This window comes from Xenopus laevis, chromosome 6S (assembly GCF_017654675.1).
Source record: "Xenopus laevis strain J_2021 chromosome 6S, Xenopus_laevis_v10.1, whole genome shotgun sequence".
Taxonomy (NCBI): domain Eukaryota; kingdom Metazoa; phylum Chordata; class Amphibia; order Anura; family Pipidae; genus Xenopus; species Xenopus laevis.
In genome coordinates, this window is record NC_054382.1 from 20398866 (window position 1) to 20425146 (window position 26281).

The 26281-nt window shown below is 37.7% G+C and overlaps 1 protein-coding gene across 4 annotated transcripts in view; it reads left to right on the forward strand.

The window, feature by feature from the left end:
• nebl.S (nebulette S homeolog) overlaps window positions 1-17379 on the forward strand; it is a 129595-nt gene extending 112216 nt beyond the window's left edge. Inside the window, exons 20-29 of one of the 4 annotated variants that reach the window (XM_018269114.2) lie at window positions 1105-1197; window positions 1937-2029; window positions 2119-2211; window positions 3179-3271; window positions 6433-6537; window positions 8099-8270; window positions 8791-8883; window positions 10612-10755; window positions 15581-15684; window positions 16995-17379. In XM_018269114.2, the coding sequence (XP_018124603.2) occupies window positions 1105-1197; window positions 1937-2029; window positions 2119-2211; window positions 3179-3271; window positions 6433-6537; window positions 8099-8270; window positions 8791-8883; window positions 10612-10755; window positions 15581-15684; window positions 16995-17171 (1167 nt within the window). In that variant the 3' untranslated portion in view covers window positions 17172-17379. The remainder of the gene's footprint in view (window positions 1-1104; window positions 1198-1936; window positions 2030-2118; window positions 2212-3178; window positions 3272-6432; window positions 6538-8098; window positions 8271-8790; window positions 8884-10611; window positions 10756-15580; window positions 15685-16994) is intronic. The other 3 variants (XM_018269116.2, XM_041567426.1, XM_018269117.2) reach the window with 3 other exon arrangements.
• The last annotated feature ends 8902 nt before the right edge of the window (window positions 17380-26281 follow it).

A 26281-nucleotide genomic window follows, 5' to 3' on the forward strand; every position in this document is an offset into this window, starting at 1 on the left:
TGGGAACTTCTGAAAAGATGAAGAATTAGTGCTCTGTTAAAATGAGAAAACTTGTTTTTTAACTCATCAATGCCATTTTCAGTCTTCTTGGTATTGATCACCCATTTTATCAGATTTATTTTCTAGAATCTGTTCCATTATACTGTAGCTACTATTTGGAGCCTATTCATTAAGCCTTTCCGGTTGAGTTTTTAAGGGGAAAATTTTGAAAGAAAAAAACCTCAAATTTTTCTAGCTTTATTATGCTCCAAAGCTGCTTATAATTAAAATCTGAAAATACTCCAGCTAAAACATGTCGAAGTCATGTAAAAGTCAATGGCAGATGGTCCCTTTTACAATTGGAACATGTTTTTTAGCTTCATGATTGTCAAGAGTTTTCGGCTGTCCGACGATGATTTTCGTTCAACAATTTTTCATTCGATAAATTGGAGTTTCTCGAATTCAAAAAAGTTACACGATTCGAATTGTTGCACGATTTTGTCAAGATATTTCCAACACGTTCAATTTTCCATCCAAATTTTTAGTAAATTAAGCCGGATTGTGTTTGGGAGTTAGGTCAAATTTTAATTTTTAGTAAAATGGGAAACATTTGAGTTTTAATAAATAGCCCCACTCATGTACAGCACCTTATGCTGGTGAGGAATGGTTTAAATGTAAACAAGTAGATTATCCAGAGTATATGCCATGCAGGTAAATCACAAAAGTCTATAAGGCAGATGTAATTACCTTCATCCTCCCTTTGATAAACGCTACACTAGTATAGGATGGCGGCTTTCCATAAAATGTCTTAAAGGGCAGTGGCCATTTTGCAATGGCAAACATATATCTGTTTTTTTTTTTAATGTTTTACCCCAGAAATAAGTTACGGCAAAATAGTTCCTATCTAATTTATGGTAAGTCCAAAAAACATAAATATTTGAATCCCAAATCCAGCTCTTCCTGTAGAAGTTTAATTAACATATTGGTAGGGTGTAACCTAAGACCCCCAATGGCACCAGAAACTGACCCTTGCAGTTGTCAGTGAAATGGGAATAAAACAGGTGACAAGTAACAGAAGTGCATCTCTCCTTAATACTTATATTCCTCTAACATAATTTCTTGTAGGTTTTGTACAAGAAAGGTGTGGGAGTTGGTACTGCTGTTAAGGATACACCGGAGACAGAACGAGTAAAGCTATCTCAGCAAAATATCAGTACTGTAAGTGGAATGCAACTTAATGGTCTTATTTATAGCAACCCCAAAGGATTATCTAGGTTCCTCACTTTACTCACTGAAAACAATGCGCTGTTGGAACTGAAATGATCTAGAGCAGTGGTTTTCGGCACTTTTCATTTCCAGACCCCTTTGACCTCCAACATTTACTCAGGGCTTCCCATACCTTATAACAGATATATGAAAACATTGTTCAGCAATTGAGCCGTATATCCAAGAATATCCATGACAGCAGACAAGTGTTCACTCCACATATAAATGAGTTGACCTTTTTCGAATGCAAAATGCAAGTATTGAATGTGCCCATACATGCATCTTGCACTAAATTACTGGTTGCCTCTTTTTTGCTGCAAAAATACAAGGTATAAAATGCTCAAATGGAAGTGAGAAATGCTGGAAACAAAACAACATTGTACTGAAAATCTGGGGAATAATTTTGGTTTGTGCATAAATAAACAAGTACAGATTATGTGTGAAGTTTTCACAGTGCACCTACTTCCTTAATTAACCCTTACATCTTTATTTATTTGAGGTGCAAGCAACTATGCATATGGTAGGCATCCTCTACCTTATATAAAGCCTCACCAGACCTAAAGCTGCTTCAATGCTGTCCATTCCACCAGATGGGCCGTATATGAATAGATTCTGCTGTTTCCCCAAGCTTTATTAGATTTACATAAATGTTACCACAATAACATACTGTTCATATCTGGATATTATGTAGGTGAAATATAAAGATGATATTGGACCTGCAACAGCCATTTCTGATCTCCCAGAAGTAAAGAGAGTTAAGGAAATCCAGAAAAACATTAGCAGTGTAAGATTGGCTTTTTGTTCTGGGGTTTATAGTTTGATATGCAACTGAGATTATGGCAAATAAATCATTTCAATTACCTTTGATTCCAGGTCCAATACAAGGAGCCGCAGTTCAAAGCAACACCTGTGACCGTCACTCCAGAAATGGAAAGAGTCAAAAAGAATCAGGAACATTTCAGCACGGCAAGAACATGCAGTTTACTAATGTGCAAAATTAATGTACAACCAGTGGCACATCCATAGTGTATTGGAAACACCACTGTTAATGGGGGAAGTCCAAAAATAGTAATTTTTTGGATAATGCAAGAAAATTCTCAGCAGCTTTTCTATACTCATTTATTAATAATTGCAATGGTTTAAAGGAGAAGGAAAGGCTTGCAGCACTTGGGGGTGCCAAATGTTAGGCGCCCCCAAGTTATTGTATTGACTTACCTGTAAAGTTGCTGCACATGTTAGCCAGTAAAAATGTTACAGGGCAACCCTTTTGAAATATAAAATAACAAAAGTGGTATAATGGTGACCTTAATTGGCTAACTAATATAATCATAGCAAGCTTTTCAGAACATTTTAGTTCCTTTTTCAAGCTGGGTAATCAGATTATATTAGTTAGCCAATAAAGGTATTGACTTACCTGAAATGCCGGGCCGGTGCTCCTATCAGCAGAAAACTGCAACTTGGGCCTCTGTAAACTTGGAATGCCAGGGCCTATTTTGACTCCCAGTCCAGACCTGGGAGTGACTGCAGAGACCCTTCCAGCCCCCTACTATCCCCTTGCTCATCATTCAAGCAAAAAAGTTAGGGAGCACAGAGGACACAGGACAAAATGGGACCCTGTCCTTACTGCCTGTCTTATGGCAGGTGGTTAGGACCGGGTTGACCTGCAACCACCGATGCTGTGGTCTTCACCTTGCACCAGATATTTAAATCCAATGCTAGGTATAGATCACATAGAGACCTGGGGAAGAGGTAATGAACACTAAGCAAACTCTTGTGCCCACAGTGCTCTGCACTTCTTCCAGTCAGTTGTAAATGACCTCTAATATATTTAACTGCTGCACCTTTGTCTCACAGTTGTTCAGTGTTTAGGTACAGAAAAAAAAAACAATTGTCAATGTGTGTTTGAATGAGTTATATTTTATTTCTCCCTCAGGTTCACTACAAAGACAAAGTTGGGAGAGCTACTGCAGTGAGCTGCACTCCAGAAATGCAAAGAGTGAAAAAGAATCAGGAGAATATTAGTTCGGCAAGTTTCCTGAACCTCACTGTAGTTCATTTGTGTAGGCAGAGAATCCCTGAGTTTAGCCCCTCAGTCAGAGTCAGGTGCTGTAATTACAAGTATGGGGGAAGCATCATGGAGTTTCTGGCTGTTGAGAACAGATTTACACAAAATGATTTGCTGCCATAATCTATGCTGTTATACCAGCAAGGCTGCCAGCTGACCAAGAGAACAGAATGTGGAGAAAGAAGAATGATAATGTAAGATAAAGAATTCAATAAGGGAAGTAGAGAGAAGGAGAAACCATATTAGAGTTGGGTGTGGGAAGATGAAGAACAGATGTGGGGAGATGAGGTGTGGAATGACATTAAAGGAACAGTTCAGTGTAAATATAAAAACGGGGTAAATAGATAGGCTGTGCAAAATAAAAAATGTTTCTAATATAGTTAGTTAGGCAAAAATGTAATGTATAAAGTCTGGAGTAACTGGATTTGTAACATAATAGCCAGAACACTACTTCCTGCTTTCCAGCTCTCTAACTCTGAGTTAGTCAGCGACTTTAAGGAGGGCCACATGGGACACAACTTTTCAGTGAGTTTGCAATTGATCCTCAGCATGCAGCTCAGATTCAAAAGTAACAGATATGACCCATGTGCCCCCCCCTCAAGTCACTGATTGGTTACTGCCTGGTAACCAATCAGTGGAAACCAAGAGAGCTGCAAAGCAGGAAGTAGTGTTCTGGCTATTATGTTACAGATCCAGTCACTCCAGCCTTTATACATTACATTTTTGGCTAACTAACTATATTAGAAACATGTTTTATTTTTCACAGCCTATCTATTTACCCAGTTTATAATTTTATACTGAACAATTCATTTAAGGGATGAAGTGAGGATTGGAGGAAATAGCATATTGGCAGTGAAAAGGAGAGAGGACCAAAACTACATACAGTAAATGATGTGGGGGAAGAAAAGAGCATTTGGAAGATGGGTAAAGAAATAGAGATAAAGAAGGGGAGAGTAAGAATGGAAAAATAGATTTCAAAGGGAGAGTAGGCAAATAGGGAGGGTAGGGAAAGAGAAAGAGGATGGGGGATATAGAGTAGAAAGAGAAGAAGAGAGAGAATAGATAGATAATAGATAGATAGATAGATAGATAGATAGATAGATAGATAGATAGATAGATGATAGATAAATAGATAGATAGATAGATAGATAGATAGATAGATAGATAGATAGATAGATAGATACTGTATATTAGATTGATAGCATGAAATTGAAGATTTTGTCCAGCGTGATGCTTAAAATGTCAATGAGAGAAAGCAGTAGGAAGCTGTTTTAATGCTTCAGTGCTGTAATGCTCAATATTTCATAACATTCGAACCTCAATGCAGGTTGTTTTCCTTGGCAATTTTTCTTCTGGATCAGATACAAAACAATCACTTTGCAAACCTGAGGTTTTACCATTCCTCCCTTGATGGGGTAGATGGTTTACCTCTATAAGGTATGCAAAGAAGTCCAGTACCTGTGAGACCCAAACCTCTGATGTGGATCTTGGACTGTCACTTTCACTCTTGGCGTGAATTATTGTCATTGCCTTAATGCAAAATTGCCTTGGTACATAAAATGTAAAACTGTACAGTTAATACACATTTAATCAGATATTCCTGTTTGTGCACAAGCCATAGTAATAGTTTTCTATTTCTTTTGTCCATGAAATGAAAACATTATGGTGCCCATTTATGAAGCCTCCAATTTGTCGAGGGAAACAAATCTGAAATTTTCAAGATTCATTATACTCCAAAGCTCCAAAATTTGAATCCAAAAGTACTCCAGATGAAATCAGTCATGTAAATGTTAATGGCAGATGGTCCCTTGAGTTTTAAAAAATATCACCCTACATGTCTTAAGCTGTACATATTCCATATACCTTTCAATGGGAAGGTTTCTTTTAATTTAAAATGCTATATACAATCAAATTGTCTATTATAATTAATTACAGCTCTCTACATAGTAGGCCCTGCTTTAAAAAAAGCTATTGATGTCTCTTTTTGACTTGCCTTGCCCCAATGGAGTAAAGACGCACTCTTTCAACTGCAAAGTGTAGGAATTCAAGAATGTAGCAGATAGGTACACAGCAATCACAAAGACTTGGAATAAAACTAAACCTAGGTATTTAGTGGTCAGACAACAAAGGATCAACTAGTTCTATGTTGTTATAAATAAGGCAGTCTAGACAGGACAGCATTTCTAAATGAATTCTTTCTGCAAGTTTTACTGCATATGAAACTTTCCCATCAGGATACATTTCGCTGAAATTTCTTAAAAGATTTGCCACATTTATCAAAGCTGATACCTTAGTCAGTTTGGGCCCCTTAATGGTCACCCCGCGAAAGGGGCAGAGCGCAGAATTGATGGGGGTAAGGTAACCCTGTCTTTACTCATGTCTGAATGACTCGTATGTTAGGGGATGGAGAGGGGAAACTTATGTGCCTCCCCCCACCTACCCCTTTTGAATACAGAGATACCAAATGCAGACAGCACTGTATTGATGGGGCAAACAAAGTTTCTGAGCTCAGAAATTGGCTTTACAGAAAGATAGAATACTGTACAGTCCATTAATAAATCATCCCTGATAATTTAAGCTTATTTTGCTGGGTGAAACAAACTGAATATATATGAGATAAAATTGATGTTTGGAGTAATTTCCCAACAGGAGCTAAATTCCCTGTCTTCCTGTCCACGGCTTCTATAATAGTTTGGACAGTCTCAAATACATCAATATGAATGCAGTATCATTACCTACAGTGTGCAGGTATTCTTTAATAGGTACACAAACATTCAGCCAACAATCTGAGAAAGAAGGAATCCAAAGGGAAGGCAACGTGTTAAGGTACAGTAACCTGCAAACTCTCAGGGCTTGACCCTTAAATATTCTTTTACTCAAACAAAAACTCCCCAGTCCCCAGTGGAAATGTGTATCGTAAAATCAATCCCTGACTTTCTTTCTGAAGCTCAGTAATCTGTGACAGGCGGAAAGAAGATCATTTCCAAAGCTCTGCTCTGGGGTTCATGCAGTCTGGGAGCGAGTGAGAAGACGGCACCCTGGAGTGTCTAAGCCTTATCTTGGATTTGTTTGCATTTATACAGTTAAAAGCTGAGCTAAGATGTTCCATTTTTCTTTTCCAGGTTAAGTACAGCAACGACTTGAAACAACTGAAAGGTAGACCTAGCATAATTTTAGACACTCCAGAAATGAGGCATGTGAAAGAAACACAAAACCACATATCCATGGTAGGATGTTTGGGGGTTTTCAGCCTAATAGCTGAATGGGAAAATGCACCTAAAGTTGCAGTGTCGATGTCACAGCTATTGTGCACCCAATTTAAAGGAACATAATGGTTCCTGCAGGTGCTCTTGGGCTTGAAGACTGCACATGAATATGCAAGTTGCTTAGTCAAACACTAATAAAATATTATCACTAATCTGATTTTGTGGCTTTTCTTTAACATGCATGTTACTGAACCTGACACGGTGTGTGAGTGGTGCATGTTGCCTTGTGGTGCGCATGTTTTATATGAGTGGCTTAGCAGTTATTTTAACTAAGAAGTTTGGACAGAAAATGTATTTTATGTCTTTTATTCTATGTTATAAGTGGTTACAGATACAGTCAAATATTCCCTACACCAGGTTATCTCCTTGACATTTACCCTACAGTTAAAGGAAATGTAAACTGTTAAAAAGAATGTGATAGACTGCAGTCGAACACATTTTGCCAAAGTATAAAAAAAAAAACTGCATTCAATCTGTTCCAATAATCTAAAGAATTTAAGAAGAGTTGGGGCGCACCGGCAGTTTGCACACACGCAAATCTGCTGCAATGTCCGCTACTGGAGGGGGCCCGGCTCCATGGCCTGCACCCGGCCATGCGCCAGGTAGTTACGTTACTGCAGCCATGTGTGCTTATTTTGCATATTTTATTTAATTCTCATATTTATAACTAACTAATTCAGGCTGCTGAGGACCATAAGATTTTCTGCTGCATTTCACCCTCCCTGGCTAAAGGGGGTCACATATATACAAAGAAAATGACAGATAACTTCTATATTGCACACATTTTAAAGGAATTGTTCAGTGTAAAAATAAAAACTGTGTAAATAGATAGGCTGTGCAAAATAAAAAATGTTTCTAATATAGTTAGTTAGCCAAAAATGTAATGTATAAAGGCTGGAGTTATTTGATATATAACAAGTCAGTCAGAACACTACTTCCTGCTTTTCAGCTCTCTTGGTTTACACTGACTGGTTACCGTGGTTACCAGGCAGTAACCAATCAGAGACTTGAGGGGGGCCACATGGGTCATATCTGTTGCTTTTGAATCTGAGCTGAATGCTGAGGGTCAATTACAAACTCACTGAACAGAAATGTACCATGTGGCCCCCCTTCAAGTCGCTGACTAACTCAGAGTTATAGAGCTGAAAAGCAGGAAGTTGGATTCTGGCTGTTTTATTAGACATCTGTTCACTCCAGCCTTTATACATTACATTTTTGGCTAACTAACTATATTAGAAACATTTTTTTATTTTGCACAGCCTATCTATTTACACAGTTTTTATTTTCACACTGAACTATTCCTTTAAAGTGTTGTCATTGAGTTTAAGAGGTTTGCAAAGGCAAATTAAGTTCAAAGCAAATTAACTTATTTAGTGGAAAAATCAAAACAGGCATTTTTATGTGCCAGTGGAGACTCAGTATTTTTCACTGAATTGAATCTGAGCCAACACTGGGTATCTTTGATATGCATCTATACACAATTTACTGAACTGTATATATTTCTTTTTATAATTCTTTTTAGATCAAGTATCATGAAGATTTTGAAAAGGGTAAAGGTAAAGGTTTTACCCCAGTTGTGGATGATCCCATAACAGACCGTGTGAGAAGGAATACACAGATTGTCAGTGATGCAGCCTATAAAAATGTACATCCGCATGTAGTTGAGATGGACAGAAGATCTGGGATGGTTGTAGGTGAGTTCAAATCCTTAAAGCATATGAGAAATGACATTGGAAGGACTTTGAGCTGCTAGTAACTCTCCATAAAGTCTTGAGAAACAAACACACTAGTAGAGTTTAAGCTTGGGGTGAAATGTATACATATGTGTACAAAAGATGATTAATAAATGCTAAGAGCAAAAACTGGTGTTGATAGTTTTATACTCTAATACAAAATTATTACAGAAGCACAGAGATGTCAGACTACTTGCTGTCTAATGTACAGTTCATTATAAACATTCAGGAGGGCAACGTGGTTCAATCTGTAATTAAAGGCTTCAAGGGGCCAGTTTATTCACTATGATTGTGTCCACTATGATTAAAGGATGGATCTCTTACACAGACTCTCTATATGACAGTAGTAGTAATTGTCAGAGTATAAACCATACTTCATTCTTTAGGTGATCAGATGATCGACCTAAAATAGTTTATTTTTGACTTTTATTTTACCTTCATCTTTGTCTCTTTCTCATAACATTTTCTTCTCCAACTGAAGACTTAAAAGTTTGGCGCACAGACCCAGGCTCCATCTTTGACATTGATCCACTAGAAGACAATATCCAGTCTAGGAGCCTGCGTATGCTAACTGGTATTGATACACAATAAGAAAAACAAATCTGTTTTTATTAACCCAGAAACCTGTTATCCCCGAGTGAATTACTTTTAACAAAGTATATAATATACAGTATATACTACTGTATATTTATATTTATAACCATTGTCATTTCTTCCAAATCCCATTGTGTAAAATAATATTTTGAATTCATTATTACTTCTTGCTGATGGAAAAGCTTAACAAATATTTAAAAGCAATAACATCTCTTTTTACATACTCAATAGGGTGCTATTAAAGAAAATGTAAACTCTTGAAAAATAAAAATGTGCTTAGAGGGCTCGTCTGAGCACTTTTACATTTTGCATGAATGTTTTATTATCGTTTTTAATGTAAGCCATTAGCAGCATTTACACTGCTAACAAAATGAACAACAGCACCACCTGCTTTTCATTTCTGCAGACCAGACTCAGTCTGCAGAAATTTACATTAATGGGAGAAGGAAAATTGTGTGTTGTTATTTTGCTCTTGTCTGGTCAGTAGTGATGGGCGAATTTGGGCCGTTTTGCTTCGCCAAAAAATTCGCAAAAATTAGCGAAACGGCAAAAAAATCTACGAAACGGCGTCTCGTTTTTGACGCTGGCGTCCGTTTTTTGATGGCAGCGTCCGTTTTTTTGTGAAAATGTGCCGGCGTCAAAAACGGACGCCAGCGTTCAATTTCTTTTGACAATTTGCTGGCGAATTTTCACAGCGGTTTAGCGAATTTATTCACCGGCGGGAATTCACTGCGAATTCGCGCCTGGTGAATAAATTCACCCATCACTACTGGTCGGTTCTAAGGAGAGCAACATCCCACTAAATGTTTCACTTAATTTTCTAAAAACTATGTCCAGTTGACGGAAATGAACAGCAGGTGGCGTAGTTCAAATTCATTTAGCAGTATTGATGGTTGGGTCAACAAAAAGTTGACCTGCACCCAACCCTAACCCACCTGCTCCCAATCTGTACCCAACCTAAACCCACTCAGCACTTATACTTTTCGACCTGTGGCCGACTTGCCCATTATTGATGTCACAAAAGAGGGCGGGTCAGGCGCCCACCTACAAATAGACTCTGCTGGAAGGAGAAGATGACATATGAAGGTTGCGGTGGGGACAGCAGAAGGAAGAGCTAAACCCAAACCTGTATGCAAACTGTGTGGTCGGTTCGAAACCGGTGGGACCCATACATCACTAATTAGCAGTCTACAAACATTACATTATACTTTGTTTCGAGAGTTTACATTTACTTTAAAATAAGAGTATGCTTTAAAATGTCATTTTATTTTGTATGGATTTTTTTAAAAGATGAGTGAAACATAAAAGCACATGGGTAACACACAAAGTAGAATTTTCCTTCTCCCGGTTCTGTCAATAGTTCTGACAAATCTAGTTTCAGACAAAATTTAATAAGTATTACTAGATGGCAAGAGATGGAAAAAGTTGCAGTGTGGGCATGTTTTATTTTTATGCACATTAGGGGCAATTTAAAGCTGTTCAAAAGGGGCTAGTGGTGGCATTTAGGCTTCCCCCCCCCCATTCCATTACCCTAATGACCTCTAAGTTTGAACCCATGTGCTCATCTGTTAATTAGTATCATAGTATTGGAACTCAGTACAAAAAATAATATTCCGTTAAGTTTTATCTTTAATAGTCCCCTCTCTTGTTTATTTCCGTCGTCTGTATTTGTGTGGAATCAATGGTAACAGCAATTCTTCATTTTTAGAGAGAGCAAGTCAATATAAGAGGCATTGTTGCCACTCTGCCGGTGCTGTTGGATTAAGTCAGGGAGATGACAGGTCAGAGGTATCCGAGATGAACCCTAGTTTCTCTTACTACAGTGAGGGAACAAGGGCATCTGATGAAGGAGGTAACAATAATGTGCACAATCCTTTAAGCAGCTGTCCTTTTTGTTACCTCTATTTGCCTTGTGTGCATCACTTCAGTCAGGAAAGGAATTCCATACAGAAGACTTCTAAGAATAAGCCAAATATATGTATGTGTATTTCATCTGTGGAAGCCCAAGAAGTCCAATATACATCCTTAACTGAACTACAGGGGATCGGTTATTCAAAAACCCATTATCCAGAAAGTTCTGAATTACAGGAAGGCCATCCCATTCTGTGTAATAGGTCCAATACCTGTACAGCTCTCATCTCTCAGTTGCTAATGGGTTCTGGCAATTGTTCAGTAGCAACTAGAGAGTAGTTGGTTGAATATGTTTGATAGAAAAACACTACTTTTAGGTTTTCCATATGTACGGTACCTTTAAAATAGGGAAAATATGGAAGGCTGTGTAATGAAAAAGAATAATAGAAGAAAGAATGCCCAAGTGAAGTTGAAGTGCTCTACAGTAATTTATAGACGATAACCCTACAAATGCATAGCAAATGGTACAGAAAGGACAGCTGCTATAATCACTAACAGTACAAATGTGTGGCTTGAAGTACACTGGTGTGGAACATTAACATTGTTTATGATGTCTAAGTTCTACTTGAAGTGGAGTGCTTTGATATAACACAACAGATGGCAGTCTAAAAGACTGCTAAAAAACAAAACATGGAGGATCTTTATATAATATTAAGTATGAAATATTTGCAACAAGAAAAACTAAAAAAAAATGAAAAGATAAAACATGTAATTGCTTGCTTAGCAAAGGATAAGGACCTTTTGGACCTTCTTAACTGCCTTATGGAATGAACAGAATACTTTATAATACACAAGAGCCATGAATATCTTGTAAATTATATCCTTATAAACGGTGAGTTCTGATGTCATCAGTTATAAACGGTGAGTTCTGATGTCATTTCTGTCACATGACTCACTTAAATTTGTGTATTATAATTAATAAAGTACCCCCAGTTGCAAAATATGAGGATATTAGAAGTTACCTCGGAGTTCCATGACCTGTATAAAAACACTCGGCCTTCGCTCTCGTATTTTTATATGGTCATGAAACTCCTTGGTAACTTATAATATCCTTATATTTTACAAGAGGGGGTACTTTATTCACTATATACAGTAATAGGGATGCTTTTTAAGCAAGATTCGGATTAGGCCGAATCCTTCTGCCCGGCCGAACCGAATCCGAATCCTAATTTGCATATGCAAATTAGGGGCGGGAAGGAAATTGCGTGACTTTTTGTAACAAAACAAGGTAGTAAAATTTGTTTCCCCTTCCCACCCCTAATTTGCATATGCCGAATCTTTTCAAAATAGTGGATTCGGTGCATTCCTACTTTATAATGATATTTCTGTTATAGGGTTGAGGCTTTTCCCCTCTGTTTTGCTTTTTCTTGACTCTTACTCTACATATTACCATATTCTAAACAGGTCATGTGCCCTTATTTAGGTTAAGGAACTTCATGTGACTAATAGCCCCTAATATTTGAATCAAATGGTTCCTGTTCTAAGCTCTGACTGATAACTGACCGATTAGAGCCATGCCATGTAGGAGGAGAAAGTCCATGGAGAACAGACATGGGGGTTATTTACTAAACTCTGAATGGAAAAATCACGATAAATTCGTGATTTTTTTTTATAAAATCGGAATTTATATTAGCTTTCAAAGGAATTCATACATGACTAGTTTTGGCACTCGGATAATCAGATGAAAATGTGTGGGCAGGTTACACAAATTTAATGTTTAGTCTCTTCAGGAATCCGTAGGTAAATTCATAACCAATGAATATAAGATCATTTCTCCACTATGTTCCTGTTAGAACTTATGGTCATTATATTCTTGATCCAGTTCATACTCACAGGAGGTCACAAAAAACCCAAACTGTGTCCTGTCAGGCCATACCCTCTTGCATTCCTGAGGGAGCGGTGGTGCCCAGTTACCTGCTCCTATGAAATCATTGATAAATGGTTAACTTTTCTGGTTAAATTTTGGATTTACTTTGGAGGTCCCAATCCATTGGGGAGTTCATCCCATTTGTTCCCACTTGCCTCCAGGACATTTTATATTTTGAGCTAAGTAAAGGTTTTCCATGTTTTCCCTTTAATTTTATAAACTCTTTGTTGTTTTTTAATGTATGTCCTTGTTGTAACATCTTTTTGGTCATTTGCACTGTTATACCTTATATAATATAAAATGTAATATGCTTTGTCTTTGATGCTTTGAAAAGTGTGTAACTGTATGCTTTAATCCTCCACATGTGGAATGGGAAAACGAGTCTGTGCGTATGCTGATTCGCTGGCTTACGGGCAGAGACACACGTGGAGATTCGTGGAGCTTTAGTAACCGAGAGACAAATCGCCTCTTCTTGGGGCGACTAATCTCCCTGAACTGCCTTCCCGCTGGCTTCAATCTAAGTCTCCCAAAGTTCCTCTTGCTATCCCGCCGGGCGACTGAATCTCCACGTGTGTCTCTGCCCTAAAGCTGGCCATAGACGCAAAGATCCGATCGTACGAATCATTGTACGATCGGACTTCCCCATCTCCCGACCTGCCACTAACCATTCAGATCAAATAAAGTACAAAAGAACAGATCAGCCGATGTTCTGCCCCTGACAGCAATCGTACGAAAGTTATGTCCGACCAAAGCTAATGACCATCTGCAAATCGTACGATCGGCAATACATGCAGAGATATTACTCGCAGCCGACAGAAATCTTTTAACCTGTCCGATCAACCAAACAGCCGATCTCCGCCGGACGAAATATGTCAGACACGGTCCAAAAATTGTACGAATCGTGGATTCGTACGATCTGATCTTTGCGTCTATGGCCAGCTTAAGAATGTGAGTTTCAATTATCTTAATCCTCAACTACTGTAGTTCATGGCATCTTTCATCACTAGTTGGAGAAGTATTAAATTGGTTGCCAATAGTTTTGTATGAGTCTTAGGGGTGTTGGCTGGTGTTTGGGGGTGCTGTTGCTGAAGTTTAACGTATGTACAAGGTGTGTAAGAGACTGAGCAAGTGAAACTCTTCTCTCACACCAAATAGACTGCTCACAGCTTACCCTCCCATTTAGCTGTTCCAATGCCTCCTTGTTGGGTGCTCAGTCCACAGCGTCCCCACCGCTTATGTCACTCCAAAAACCAAAAAAGTGGACGGCACTCCATACAAGGAGATAGCAGGTTTATTGCAACTCCTACAAGGATCTCACTCCCTATGTGTTTCGGGATTCACTCCCTTAATCATAGGCAAGTGACCCTTGATAGTCACACCTAAAGTCACGTGCAGCTGAAAGTGCCATAATCGTGACTCTGCTTTTTAAATGATCGTCAGGCTTGGGCAGTGACTTGCAGTGACTGTTTAGGCCACGCTGTGCAACTATCATCACTCACCTGTATATTAAAGAATAATATGGGGATTGCATCACATTTCAAGAGTTTTGAACGCCACATCTGTAACTAGAATGAAAATGTATCACCAAAGCGTGACATGCATTTGCAGGAGATTCACATGAAAGTAAAAAGAGGCTGTTTGCCGCACGTATTTACTGTAGGTTAGAAGCATCTGGAATTTCCCCATGTTTCATTGCCCTAAGACCCCTATTAATTGGTTACTACTTCGCCACAAATCAATGCTTTCTGCTCATGTTATCACCAATATGTAAAGCTTCAAAGGGTTATTTATTGATGAAGGTGGAAAATGTCACTGTAATACAGGAATCTTTATTTGAAATTGAAGTTTCAAATGTCAAAGTTCTTCATACATAAGCCAAATGGATTAAAAATGCCCGGTGTCTTCTACCATTCCGTTATTTTTATTTACATTGCAGATTTTTATTTATGTTTACTTTGCTTAAGCTAAACATCACTATCTTTTACTCTGTTTGCGAAGGTGGTCACATGGATTCCAAGCAGCAGTGGGATTAACAGTCTATGGGGCAAATTCACAAGATTCGTAGTTGCGCCAGGCGTAACTTCGCCGCACTTCGCCACACTTCGCCAGGCGTAGTTTCGCCAGCGCTTCGCAAATTCACTAAAATCCGAAGTTGCGCTCAGGGGTAGCGTAAGGTTGTGAAGTTGCGCTAGCGTTGATTCGCTAAGCGAAGCGAAGTTAAGCTAGCGATGGTTAATTTGCATACGGCGCCAAATTCAAATTTCAATGGAGGAATACGTATCAGCACTACAAATGCCTAGAAAACCTTCAAAACATCAAATAAAAATTTTATTTTGCCCTACACATGTGCCCACTGTCTAGGTAAGTTGCCATGAGTTAGGAAATGTAGGGGGGAAGGAGGGAAGCCCCAAAAAAATTTGCGATCTTTTTCAGCCTATCACCCATATTGTAGAAAACACGCCAGCGTTTTTTGGGACTTAGAAAAATTTTTTTTGAAGCAATCCCTATCTACTCTATTGCGCTTCGCCTGGTCTGAGGTGGCGAAGGAAGTCTAGCGTAAAAGGTAGCGTTCAGTACAATGCGCGCGTTAGTGAATTTGCGTAGTTACGTCCGTAGCGATAATTCGCCAGGCGTAAGGGTGCGAAGTAACACTAGCAAATCTACGCCAGCGTTCGTTAGTGAATTTGCGCAGTAACGAAAATGCCAAACGCTAGCGAAGTAACGCTAGCGTTCGGCGCTTCGGCGCTTAGTGAATTTGCCCCTATGAGGGGTGATGATAGGGATCCCTCAAAAAGGGATATATGTGTCTGCAATAGAAATAAAGTGGTAAAAAAGACCTGTTGCTATGCCATATTTTTGTCTTAGGTGTTTTATTTTGCATTGGGTTCTTTATTTCCAGCTCCAGGGCAACATCACCCAGGCTACGGTTATATGCACCAAAGCAGTGCTTCTTCAGTGAGGTCAGCACAGTCCCAGCATGCTCAGCCACTTTCACCAAGCATGGTAAGTAAAGGAAATGGTGAGATGGAATTGATTTGACTACCTCCGTTAAAAACAGAAACCAAGAATAATCTGAAGATATTTCCTTAGTGTTGAGCAGTGGCATCAGTTTTTAAAGTAAACAAACAATGATCTCCACTTTTGCATGTTGGCCAAGAAAGATATGAGTGCCTCCTATGAGTCAGAGAGGCGGATTATGGAAAAGAGAGGCGGATAATGGAAATGGGAACATATGGTACATGGAAGTATGTTTTAAAAGAAAAAAATACTCTTTTGTATTATAACAATTGCAAAGACGGTGTCTAGTAACCCATGGCAACCTATGGTTTTCATTACCCAGAATAATTAATGATACACCAGGTGTAGGCAGAGGAGGCACCTGCATAGGGAGCAATGCCGGTGGGGAGCTGGGTAGGGTCTTCTGCTTATCCCTACTCTGGTTTCCATTGCTCCCTCTGCCACTCTCCCCTCTTCTCACCAGGACCCCCCCCGTGTGGCATCACCTTGCATGCACGTGCGTGGGGGGAACGAGGTGGCTGGCCAGGTTTCCTAGGGTGCCTGGTTTCTTGGCCTGCCCCTGGTACCTGCTGATTGGTTGCTGTGGGTTAATTTAACTTGACCAAACATTTTGCATTTGTTATTATTGTCGACCTATATTTAACTCCGCAGTGGTTCAAGTGAAACTACATTGGAAATATAGATGACAACCATAGTAGGACACACGTTTGATAACACTAAATACATTTATTTTATTGTCTGTTTCTGACCCACCTCCAATATATTGTTAAGACATTATCGCATTTCCCATATGCCCCAGAATTTTCATAATTAGCATTCATTAAATCAATTAAAATTGTATGCACAACAGAGGCCCCAATGTCATTAATTGATTTGATGTTTAATTACCCAATGAAACCCTAAAGTAGAACATAATAGAATACATTGTGTATGAAGGCATGTACTAAAGGGATGATTAATCAAGGTTGAAATGTGAATTTTTGCTATGATTGCCAAGGATTTTTTGTGGGCCAAAACATGAATTCGAATTATGGTTTTAAAAAATGTATAGTAATTATAAAGTGAAAACTTACAAGTTCATGTAGAAGTCAATGGGAGCTGTTTTTTTTTTTTTTAAATTTTCAGATTTTATTGAGAGTTTACAGACCTATTGAAAATGAATACAAATTCATAGTTTCATTCAATTCTTTTTTTAAATAAATACATTTTGAGTTTATTTGATTTTGATTAAAAAAAACAAAAAAAGAATCTACATATTTTGAAAACCTTTTCATGCTCTAATTTTTTCCCCATAGAGAACATATAGAGCCATGTATGACTACTGCGCGCAAGATGAAGATGAAGTGTCCTTTAGAGAAGGCGATTATATTGTCAATGTTCAGTCAATCGACGAAGGCTGGATGTATGGCACAGTGCAGAGAAGTGGAAAAAATGGAATGCTTCCAGCAAATTACATCGAGCTGGTTAACTGATATTTAATTGTAGTTTGGATTTGTTCTGAGAGAATCTTACCATTCATTTATTGTTTATTGACATATTTTGAAGATAACATTCATTTCAGATTACAGACTTACTTTTGAAAGCACTAGCATCAAATTAAGTGGTTATTTATTGAATTTTTTTTTAGTTTTTTTAACTATAAAATCTGAATTTTTAGTGGAAAAAAAACATAACGTTTTTCGAGATTTATCATGACTCCAGGCTGCAAAAAGTCAGAATCCGAAAATAATCCACCTTCAACCTGTCAAGGTCCTATAGAAGTCAATGGCAGAAGTCCTATTTGCAATTTGAAGATATTATTGTCTGCGCTGGGTTTTGTATTATAATCCGAAAATTTCGGGCTTTTTCCACTGATTTCACCAAAAAAATTCTGCCTTTTCGGGTGTCAAATCCGAAGAATTCAAATTTTTAGGGGGACAATTTGAAAAAGTCGCAGTTTTTGTGCGACAATCCGAAAACGTTGCGGTTTATGTCAATTCGATTTATTTTCGTTGTTTTTTATTGATAAATAAGGGTAAATCGTGGATTCTAGTTTGGTCGGACTTTTTTTTTATTTAAAAAATCTTAAAAAATTTTGATAAATAACCCCCTTAACGTCAGCTCTGTACGAAATACATAGAAATACACTGTCCTGCTGACAAAATGTTCTACAAAGTCTGTAAAGCATCATACTAAATTGACAATTCAAGCTATTGTATCTTCTTATTTTTGCTAAATATTATAAACCCATCTGTAGCCATAAAACCAGCATTATTTAGAACTTTATTATTATAACAGTTTATTGTATTGGTTGTTCATTATACTGTTATGATCTCAGCTATGTATTGTTTAACACTGCACTTACCATCATCATCAATATTTATTTATATAATGCCAGTACAGTACTGGGCAGGTGTGTCCTCTGTTCTTTCTCACAGTATTTGATTTCTAGAATTAAAATTGTGTTGATAACCCAAGAGTTCAACAGAAAGAGAAATTATAAACAGGGATACAGAGGCCATTTTGTATGACTCACCAGTGGGGAAGAAAAAATAAATAGCATCTAAAAACCCCAGCAGGTATACGCTAGACTAATTTCCTAAAAAAAAACCACAGCTAGCACTACTACTGCCTTATATCATTGGTCACTGAAAGTCAAAATGCAGTGAACTCTATTGAGAAGGTAGGTCCATTTTCTCTGTACTTCTAGGGAGGAGATAAAGACATTTAGAAGGTGCCAGGAATATATTTTTAATCCATTATTTTACCTAAAATAAGAGGCTTATTGGTTTTAAAATGATCACTTAGGGGCAGATTTATCAAGAGTCATAGTGAATTTGAGGGAATTTTTGTAGTAAAAAAATTCAACATTCAAAGTAATTTTTTGGATACTTCGACCATCGAATAGGATACTACGATTTCGAATTTACTTCGACTTCGATTCGAAGTAAAAATCGTTTGAATATTCGACCATTCGATAATCGAAGTACTGTCCCTTTAGAAAAACTTTGACTTCAATACTTTGCCAAATTAAACCTGCCGAAGTGCTATGTTAACCTATGCGGACCTTCTACAGCAAAAAAAAGTTTTTATAGTCGAAGTAAAAATTGTTCAAACGTACGATAAAATCGTCAGATTCGAAGGATTTAATCGTTCGATCGTTCGATTTTACTTCGACCGCAGAATAGCCAAATTCGATTAAAAAAAGTTTGAATTCGAAGTCTTTTAATTCTATAGTCGAATTTCGAAGTATTTTTAACTTTGAAATTCGACCCTTGATAAATCTGCCCTTAGGGGCAGATTTATCAAAGGTTGAATTTTGAAGTGAAATATGACCGAATTTGACCGTTTTGTGGTCGAAGTAAAATCGTTCGATTGCAGCGATCGATCGAACGATTTTACTTAGACTACAAAAAAACGTAGAAAAACTTAGAAAAATGCATTACAAGGTCTCCATAGGCTAACATAGCACTTCGGCAGGATTAATTTGGCGAAGTATTGAAGTCGAAGTTTTTTGAAAGAGACAGTAGGTCGATTATCGAATATTCGAACTATTTTACTTCGAATCAAAGTAAATGCAAAGTCGTAGTATCCTATTCGATGGTCGAAGTATCCAAAAAATTACTTAGAATTTCGGATTTTTTTACTTTGAAAATTCCCTCGAATTTACTTCGACCCTTGATAAATCTGCCCCTTAGGAACCTGTTTAAAATTGCTTGCGATATTGGCAATCTTTTAAAAAAACCCTGCTTGAGTTTCCTAACTTACATTGGGTTTCAAGTCAAAATTTTCCCAAAGGGGCTTTTGGAACAATTAAAAATGTTGGCATCATAAAGCTGCCAAACCTTTTATTTATTCCAAAAGCCAGTTTGGGTAAAATTACAAAAATTTACAAATATTTGTGGCCCGAAACCCATTGTGAGTTAGGAATCTCATGCTGGGTTTCCTTAAAGATGGCTCATGGTGAAAAGCATGAGCGAGCTTAAATAGGCCCTTTAAACTAGTTTAGTTAAAAAAAACAAAAAATCTTTCCATGCCTCTTAGGGGCAAGTGCAATTCAAGATCACAATGATTTGAGAAAATTGTGGCAATATACACAATCTCAATTTTTTTAGAATTCAGGTTTTGAGATTTCTTTAGAATGGTCAAATGAAAAAAATTGAAATGAAAACATTCAGCAGATAAAACCTGTCGAGCTTCTATAGAAGTCGATGGGAATAGTATTTTCAAAATTCAAGCTATTTTACTCTTCTAGATTTGCTCACGGAAAATGAAATAAACATTTTTAATTTTGAACAACTTCAACTAGTGGTCAGAAAAAAAATTTACCAAGTTTAATTTCTTTCCATGATCACATTTAAAAAAAACTTGAAAAGGAATAAACTGACCTCCCCCTGTGCTTTCTGAATTGGATTCAAACTACGAGATCAAAAATTGTCACAAAGGCGAGTTTTTAAATAGAATCTTATGCAATAATGTATTTTTAGTTTACTAGTTTTTTTCTATAAAAAAAAATATGTTGAAGTCACTAGGATCACACATGTAAGATTTGATGAGTGTGTTTATTTTCTTTTCATTCTTCCAGTCAATTGAATTTGCTTAAAACATGGGTCGGTTGGGTACAAAATTGGGTGTAAGGTACAAAAAGGTCGATAAGGCTTTATTTATAGGTGAATGGCAAAGGGGGATTTATTGATGAATTCATTAATTAATTAATTATTGCTATATGAGGTGCAATCATATGAAAATGGGAGATATTTCTTACATGTAATGTTGATATCTAACATATATGCATTCAGAAGAAACCCTTGCATATTATATAATAAAATATTATTATTGTGTACAAGCTCTACAATCACAAAGTTCACCTGAAGGTTTTGGGGTATGGTGGAGGGTTTTAAATGCCATGACTTGTCTCTAGAAATAGAATGGCAACAAAACCCCCAAAAATAAAGCAGATTGTTTCCTTTTGACAGAATCAGGAAACACCAACTAGTCCCTGGAATTTTGTAGGATTTAGCGCTGATGTAATAACAAATTTAGATGTCTTGCTCACTGTCGGTAAAACGAGTAACTGAATGTATTGCAGACAATCGTTTATGGATAACTTAATGTTAATATATTTTTGGAAAATATTTTTAACGTTATTTAGTTTTATATATCAGCGTCTAACATATATTTATATTTATTTATCAGTTGGTGACATATCTAGGTATATTATGTGACACTGACCTTTTTTTTAATAAACATATTGCAATTCCCCTTTAAGGACACATAGGGGCAAATTCGCCAGTGCTGGCTTCGCGCACATCGCAACACTTCGCCAGGCGTAAATTCGCCTGGACAACGCTAATTCACGAAGATCCGAAGTTGTGCACAGGGTACCGAACGAAATTATGCTCAGAAGTTCAAAGTTACGCTAGCGTTGGCTAATTTGCATAGGGCGTGCAGTTAAAGTACAATGGCCGTATATGCTGCAGCAAATACATTACACTACACAAGGCCAGGGAACCTTAATACAATTATATAAAGTTGTAATAATGCCCTACACATGTGCCCACAGTATAGTTTATGTGCCATATGTTAGCAAATGTAGGGGGGAAGGAGGGTACCCCAAAAAAAATTACGATCTTCTTCAGTCTATCACCCTTTAAATAGGAAAAAACGCCAGCATTTTTTGGGACTTGGCGTTAGAATACGAAGTTGTGCCACAGTCTATCTCCTTGGCGAAATGACGCCAGTGAATTTATGCCAGCTACCGTTAGTAAATCGGCGAAGTGCCGAAATGACGTCAAGCTGGTGAATTTTCGCCTATGTTAGCCACTTCGCCCTTTACTAAATTTCCCCCATATGCTTTAGTGGCAAACATGCGCTGGTTTGGTGTTACAGTACATACCGTAGAGGTAACAATGAGTTGATAACTGTAATAAAAAGTGCTTTAAATTATGATTTATGATGAAGGATAGAGTCACAAAAAGACATTACGTGGGAGATTACACAAATTAGGGGTGTAAGTAATTAATTTTCTTAAGACATACCTGTAGCCTCGCATAACACTTTTTAGAAAGTATTCCATATTTTCTGCATTTGCCAGATACCGTTCATGCTTGACTATCATGATTCTCATACTTCATGCTTTCTCATACTTAATAAGAAATATTTAACAATAATAATATTCTCATACTTAGTTGATGTTCAGTTTTTTTCTGTTCCTATTTGTACATGACATTCTTGATTTTAGAGAAATATAGTTTAATTATAGTTTTAAAACTCTCTAAATTTCAAATGTTGACAAATGGGTCTCCAAGAAGGAAATTGTTATCCAGTTTGCAATATCCTGCTTGTCTCCATGTTTCTACTACTATTCTCTGACAATAATATGCTGTACTTCTCTATAGATTTATAATACCCTGATGAAATGCCAACTAATGACTAATTAACTGCTTTTTTTTCTTACTACTTGTAAGAGATACAATAAATCAAGGCCATCTTCATCTGTCCATTAAAATGTGAGGGTATTCCCCTGTCCCATCCAGTACCATATTCATACAGAATATTTTCTTTACTGTCTAAAGTGATGTTTTACCAATGTCCATATTTTATTGAATGTTTGTACCACTGACTACAATTACTTTTTTTCAGTTCCATTCACTCTAAGGGCAGAGACACACAGGGAGATTAGTCGCCCAGCAACAAATTGCCTCTTCTTCGGGCGACTAATCTCCCCTCAATGCCTTCCTGCCAGCTAGAATCTAAATCGCCATCGGGATAGCACTTCGGAGCACTTTGTTTTCCGAAGTCATCCAAAGTTTCCTTGTGAGCCAACTTCGGGCGACTTCGAAAAACGAATCGCTCCGAGTGCCATCCCACCGGCGATTTAGATTCTAGCTGGTGGGAAAGCAGTTTGGGGAAATTAGTAGCCCAATGAAAAGTCGATTTGGCGCTGAGCGACTAAATCTCCCCAAATCTCCAAGTATGTGTCTCTGCCCTAAAGGTTCTTTCCTTTGGCCTTTGCCTTTTTTTTTTTAAAAAAAAAGGGTGGCACAAAATTCCCTTTTTATACTACTGAATTTCCAGAAGAAAATTCTCCATGGGTTATGCCATGATCCCAATCCCACTCATACCATTCTCTCAGCACCTTAAATAAAATTGCAACGGCTTGCCCTGGCCAGAAGATTTTTATCAGGAGCCTTTGGAGGCACCGGAACATTGGCAATTGTTGAATCGTCAGATACAGGTATAAATCTATTGTTTCTACCTGTATAGCTGACAATTCAGCTATACACGTGTGTACTGAAATGAACCATCTTTCTTTGAAAGATCTTTTCCAGGAAAGATAGTAATTGTAACATCTATGGCCACCTTTACTCATGCATGGGGCCAGTGTCGGACTGGCCCACCGGAATACCAGGAAAACTCCCGGTGGTCCCAGGGGTCAGTGGGCCTCTTGCTTCTAATCATTTGGCCTATTTTATGGTCATTCCTTATTTCTTTATGAGAATAAAGAGGCTTAATAGTGTAAGAATAGAGTATAGTATGTAGAGAAAAGAGACTATGAGAATAAAGAGGTTGAGTTTGGAAAGGTTTTCTGGTGGGCCCCTGGCATCCCAGTCCGACAATGCATGGGGGATATTTATCAAAGAGTGAAGTTAGAGGTCGCCACAGTCCTCTAGAGTGAAATTCCGCCACTCTCCATTTATTTCTATGGGATTTTTAAAAGAGTATTTATCAATGGGTGAAAGTGAAAGTTCATCTTTTTATAAACACACCTTTCAAATTCCCATAGAAGTGAATGGACAGTGTTGGAATTTCACTCTAGTGGACTGGGCGATCTCTAACTTCACTCTTTAAATATACCTCCATGGTGTCTTACAGAACTGGGAGGCACATCAAAAGGTATAGAAATAATTGGGAATGGACACAGTTTCCCAAGCTTACCAATTCCAGAAAATAAGTGTAGTGATGAGCAAAACACATTAAAGTCTATGGGCGACATTTTTGTCTACTGCAACTTTTTTGCCTACTTACATTCTTGTCTTCTGCACAACATTTTTGTCTCCCATGCGCCATTTTTGTTGCATGCGAAGCTTACTGTGTTGTGAAAGAACTTGCTCAGCACTATCCACGTGTAGCTTTTACATTTTATTTTATGATGCGTAGTCCTTATCAAGATTAAAATGTACCGAATTTATACAGCACCAATATAATTTGCAGGGCTGTACAACAGAATTTAAAGGAAACCTTTTTTTTCTCTTGCATTTTTTCTCCACCTACTTCCTGCTCTTTTAATTCATCACCACCAAAACCTACAGCCATTGAATCAGCATTCAAAAACCTTTGCTATTAGTGAAACAAAAAAAACCCAGGAATGTGCATAAATACTCAAAATCAATGTAATAATTAAATGTAGTTATATCTGCTGTATTTTATATATCCCAATATTTAAGTATAAATACTGGAATATGTAAGTGGAAATAAATGTTCTTCTTCAGTGGGTTTGTTCTTTGCAGACTATTTTTTACTCTTTATGTACAGAAATATATTTATTTTCTATATGCAATTCCCGCTCTCTGCTGTCTGCTGTATTAAAACACTGGCTTGAAGTTTCGGCAAATAAAAATTAGTTAAGCCACTTTTATGTAGTCATGTTTGTGCTTTTCTTCACTTTCTTCATAGTCTCTGTTTAAAAATGTTTATTTAATTAACCACTACCCATACTGAATATGGCAAAATCTGTGTAATAGCTGCAGAATAGAGATAAATCATCTGGCTGTGCCAGGAGAATGCCTAAAGGAAATAAATATCCCCCCTTTGTACAAGAGCTCTGAACAGCCAACAATAAATATAAATAATAATTTTTTAATACCTAATTTCACAGATTGAAAGGAAGCCATTATAGTCTGTCTCTGCTGGTAGGGACCACCCCCCTTAAACTCACAGTGTATAGTAACTCCTCCCTCACCTTTTTCCATTGTGAAATTATGGATTTTAAGACTTGAAGCCCCTCAGATTTCAGAAAATATTTGCAACACCCACTATGGAAATCAGATGGACTTCCCAGAAGTCCCAGAATACATCACTTTACAATGTAACAAGATAAGTCAGGGGTTGCATTACACTGTGATCTCAATGAAGGTTAGGAAATGGTTCCTTTAAGTATCATGGGTTCCTTTCAGTCTATGGAATCAGGTATGTCTTGAAAAGTTCAGATAGTGTTTATGCACCATTTCACATAAGTCAAAATGAAGGAGCCTATGTCAAAAAGCTCCGAAGTGGTCTCACGATTTAATTCCAAATCCAAATTTATTCACAACAAAGCACTGAAACATACTGTATCTAGCAAAAGTAGGAATGTCTGATTATTAATGACCTGGAGGTGGGCATTGAAAGTACTGTTTCTAGTTTTGCAGATGATACTAAATTGTGCAGAACTATAGGTTCCATGCAGGATGCTGCCACTTTGCAGAGTGATTTGTCGAAGTTGGAAAACTGGGCAGCAAATTGGAAAATGAGTTTCAATGTTGATAAATGCAGGTTATGCACAAAAATAATATAAATGCAAGTTATACACTAAATGGCAGTGTGTTGGGAAATTTTTAAAAAAAGTTTGTTTGTATAGAACGAAAAAAACACCAAGCCATATATAACTTTAAAATGGCAAAGTCTTTATCAAAAAATAACTTACCGAAACTCCGCTCCTCTTCAGAAAAGGCGGCAGGGCGACAATCCACTGTGCGGCGCTTGATTTCTCCTCCCTGCCTTCTATAGGAGATAGCCAGGGAGGAGAAATCGAGCGCCGCACAATGGATCGTAGCTCAGTTACTTGTTATATGCTGTATATTTCGGCTATCTGTTCTTATCACCAAGGCGAGAGCTTGTTTATTGTATTTTGTTAAACAGCATTTAAGTTACGTGTCACGTTTAACAGCAAGGACCTCATTTTATGGGGGCCCAATTAAAAACACAGAGCACACTTAATTAATTTGTGTGACTGTGACTCATGTAACTCAGCGGGATTCTTTTGGCAAATAGAGATTTCTGTCTTCAGCTGATGCTACCAAGGTACTTTAGGTTAACAGGGGTCACATATAAAACTCTTTCAAGTACAAATTGCCTTAGTATATACTAAAACTGATTAGTCTCATAGCATTATTTCAACATATAGCAACAATCGTACCATCAATGATATTAATAGAACCCGTGATTTAGCAGAGGCCAGTTTGCACTTTCATTTATAATGAAGGCATGATATTTGTATTAAAAATGGTACTTTATTCTTTGGTGTCTTGTGGTCTGACATCAAGCAATGTATTCCAAACCCTGGGGGGGTTTAGCTGTTAAGGTGGTGGCACACTCTGCTACTGGGGGAGATTAGTCGCCCATCAACAAATCACCTCTTCTTCGGACAATTGGGATGGCACTTGGATCCTCGTGAGGCAACTTCAGGCGACATCGGAAAATGAATCGTTCCAAGTGCCATCCTGCTGACCTTTGGCATTCTAGCTGGCGTTAAGGCATTTAGGGGAGATGAGTCGCCCGAAGAAGATGCTATTTGTCGCTGGGCGTCTAATCTGCCCTAGTAGTAGCGTATGCCATTGCCCTT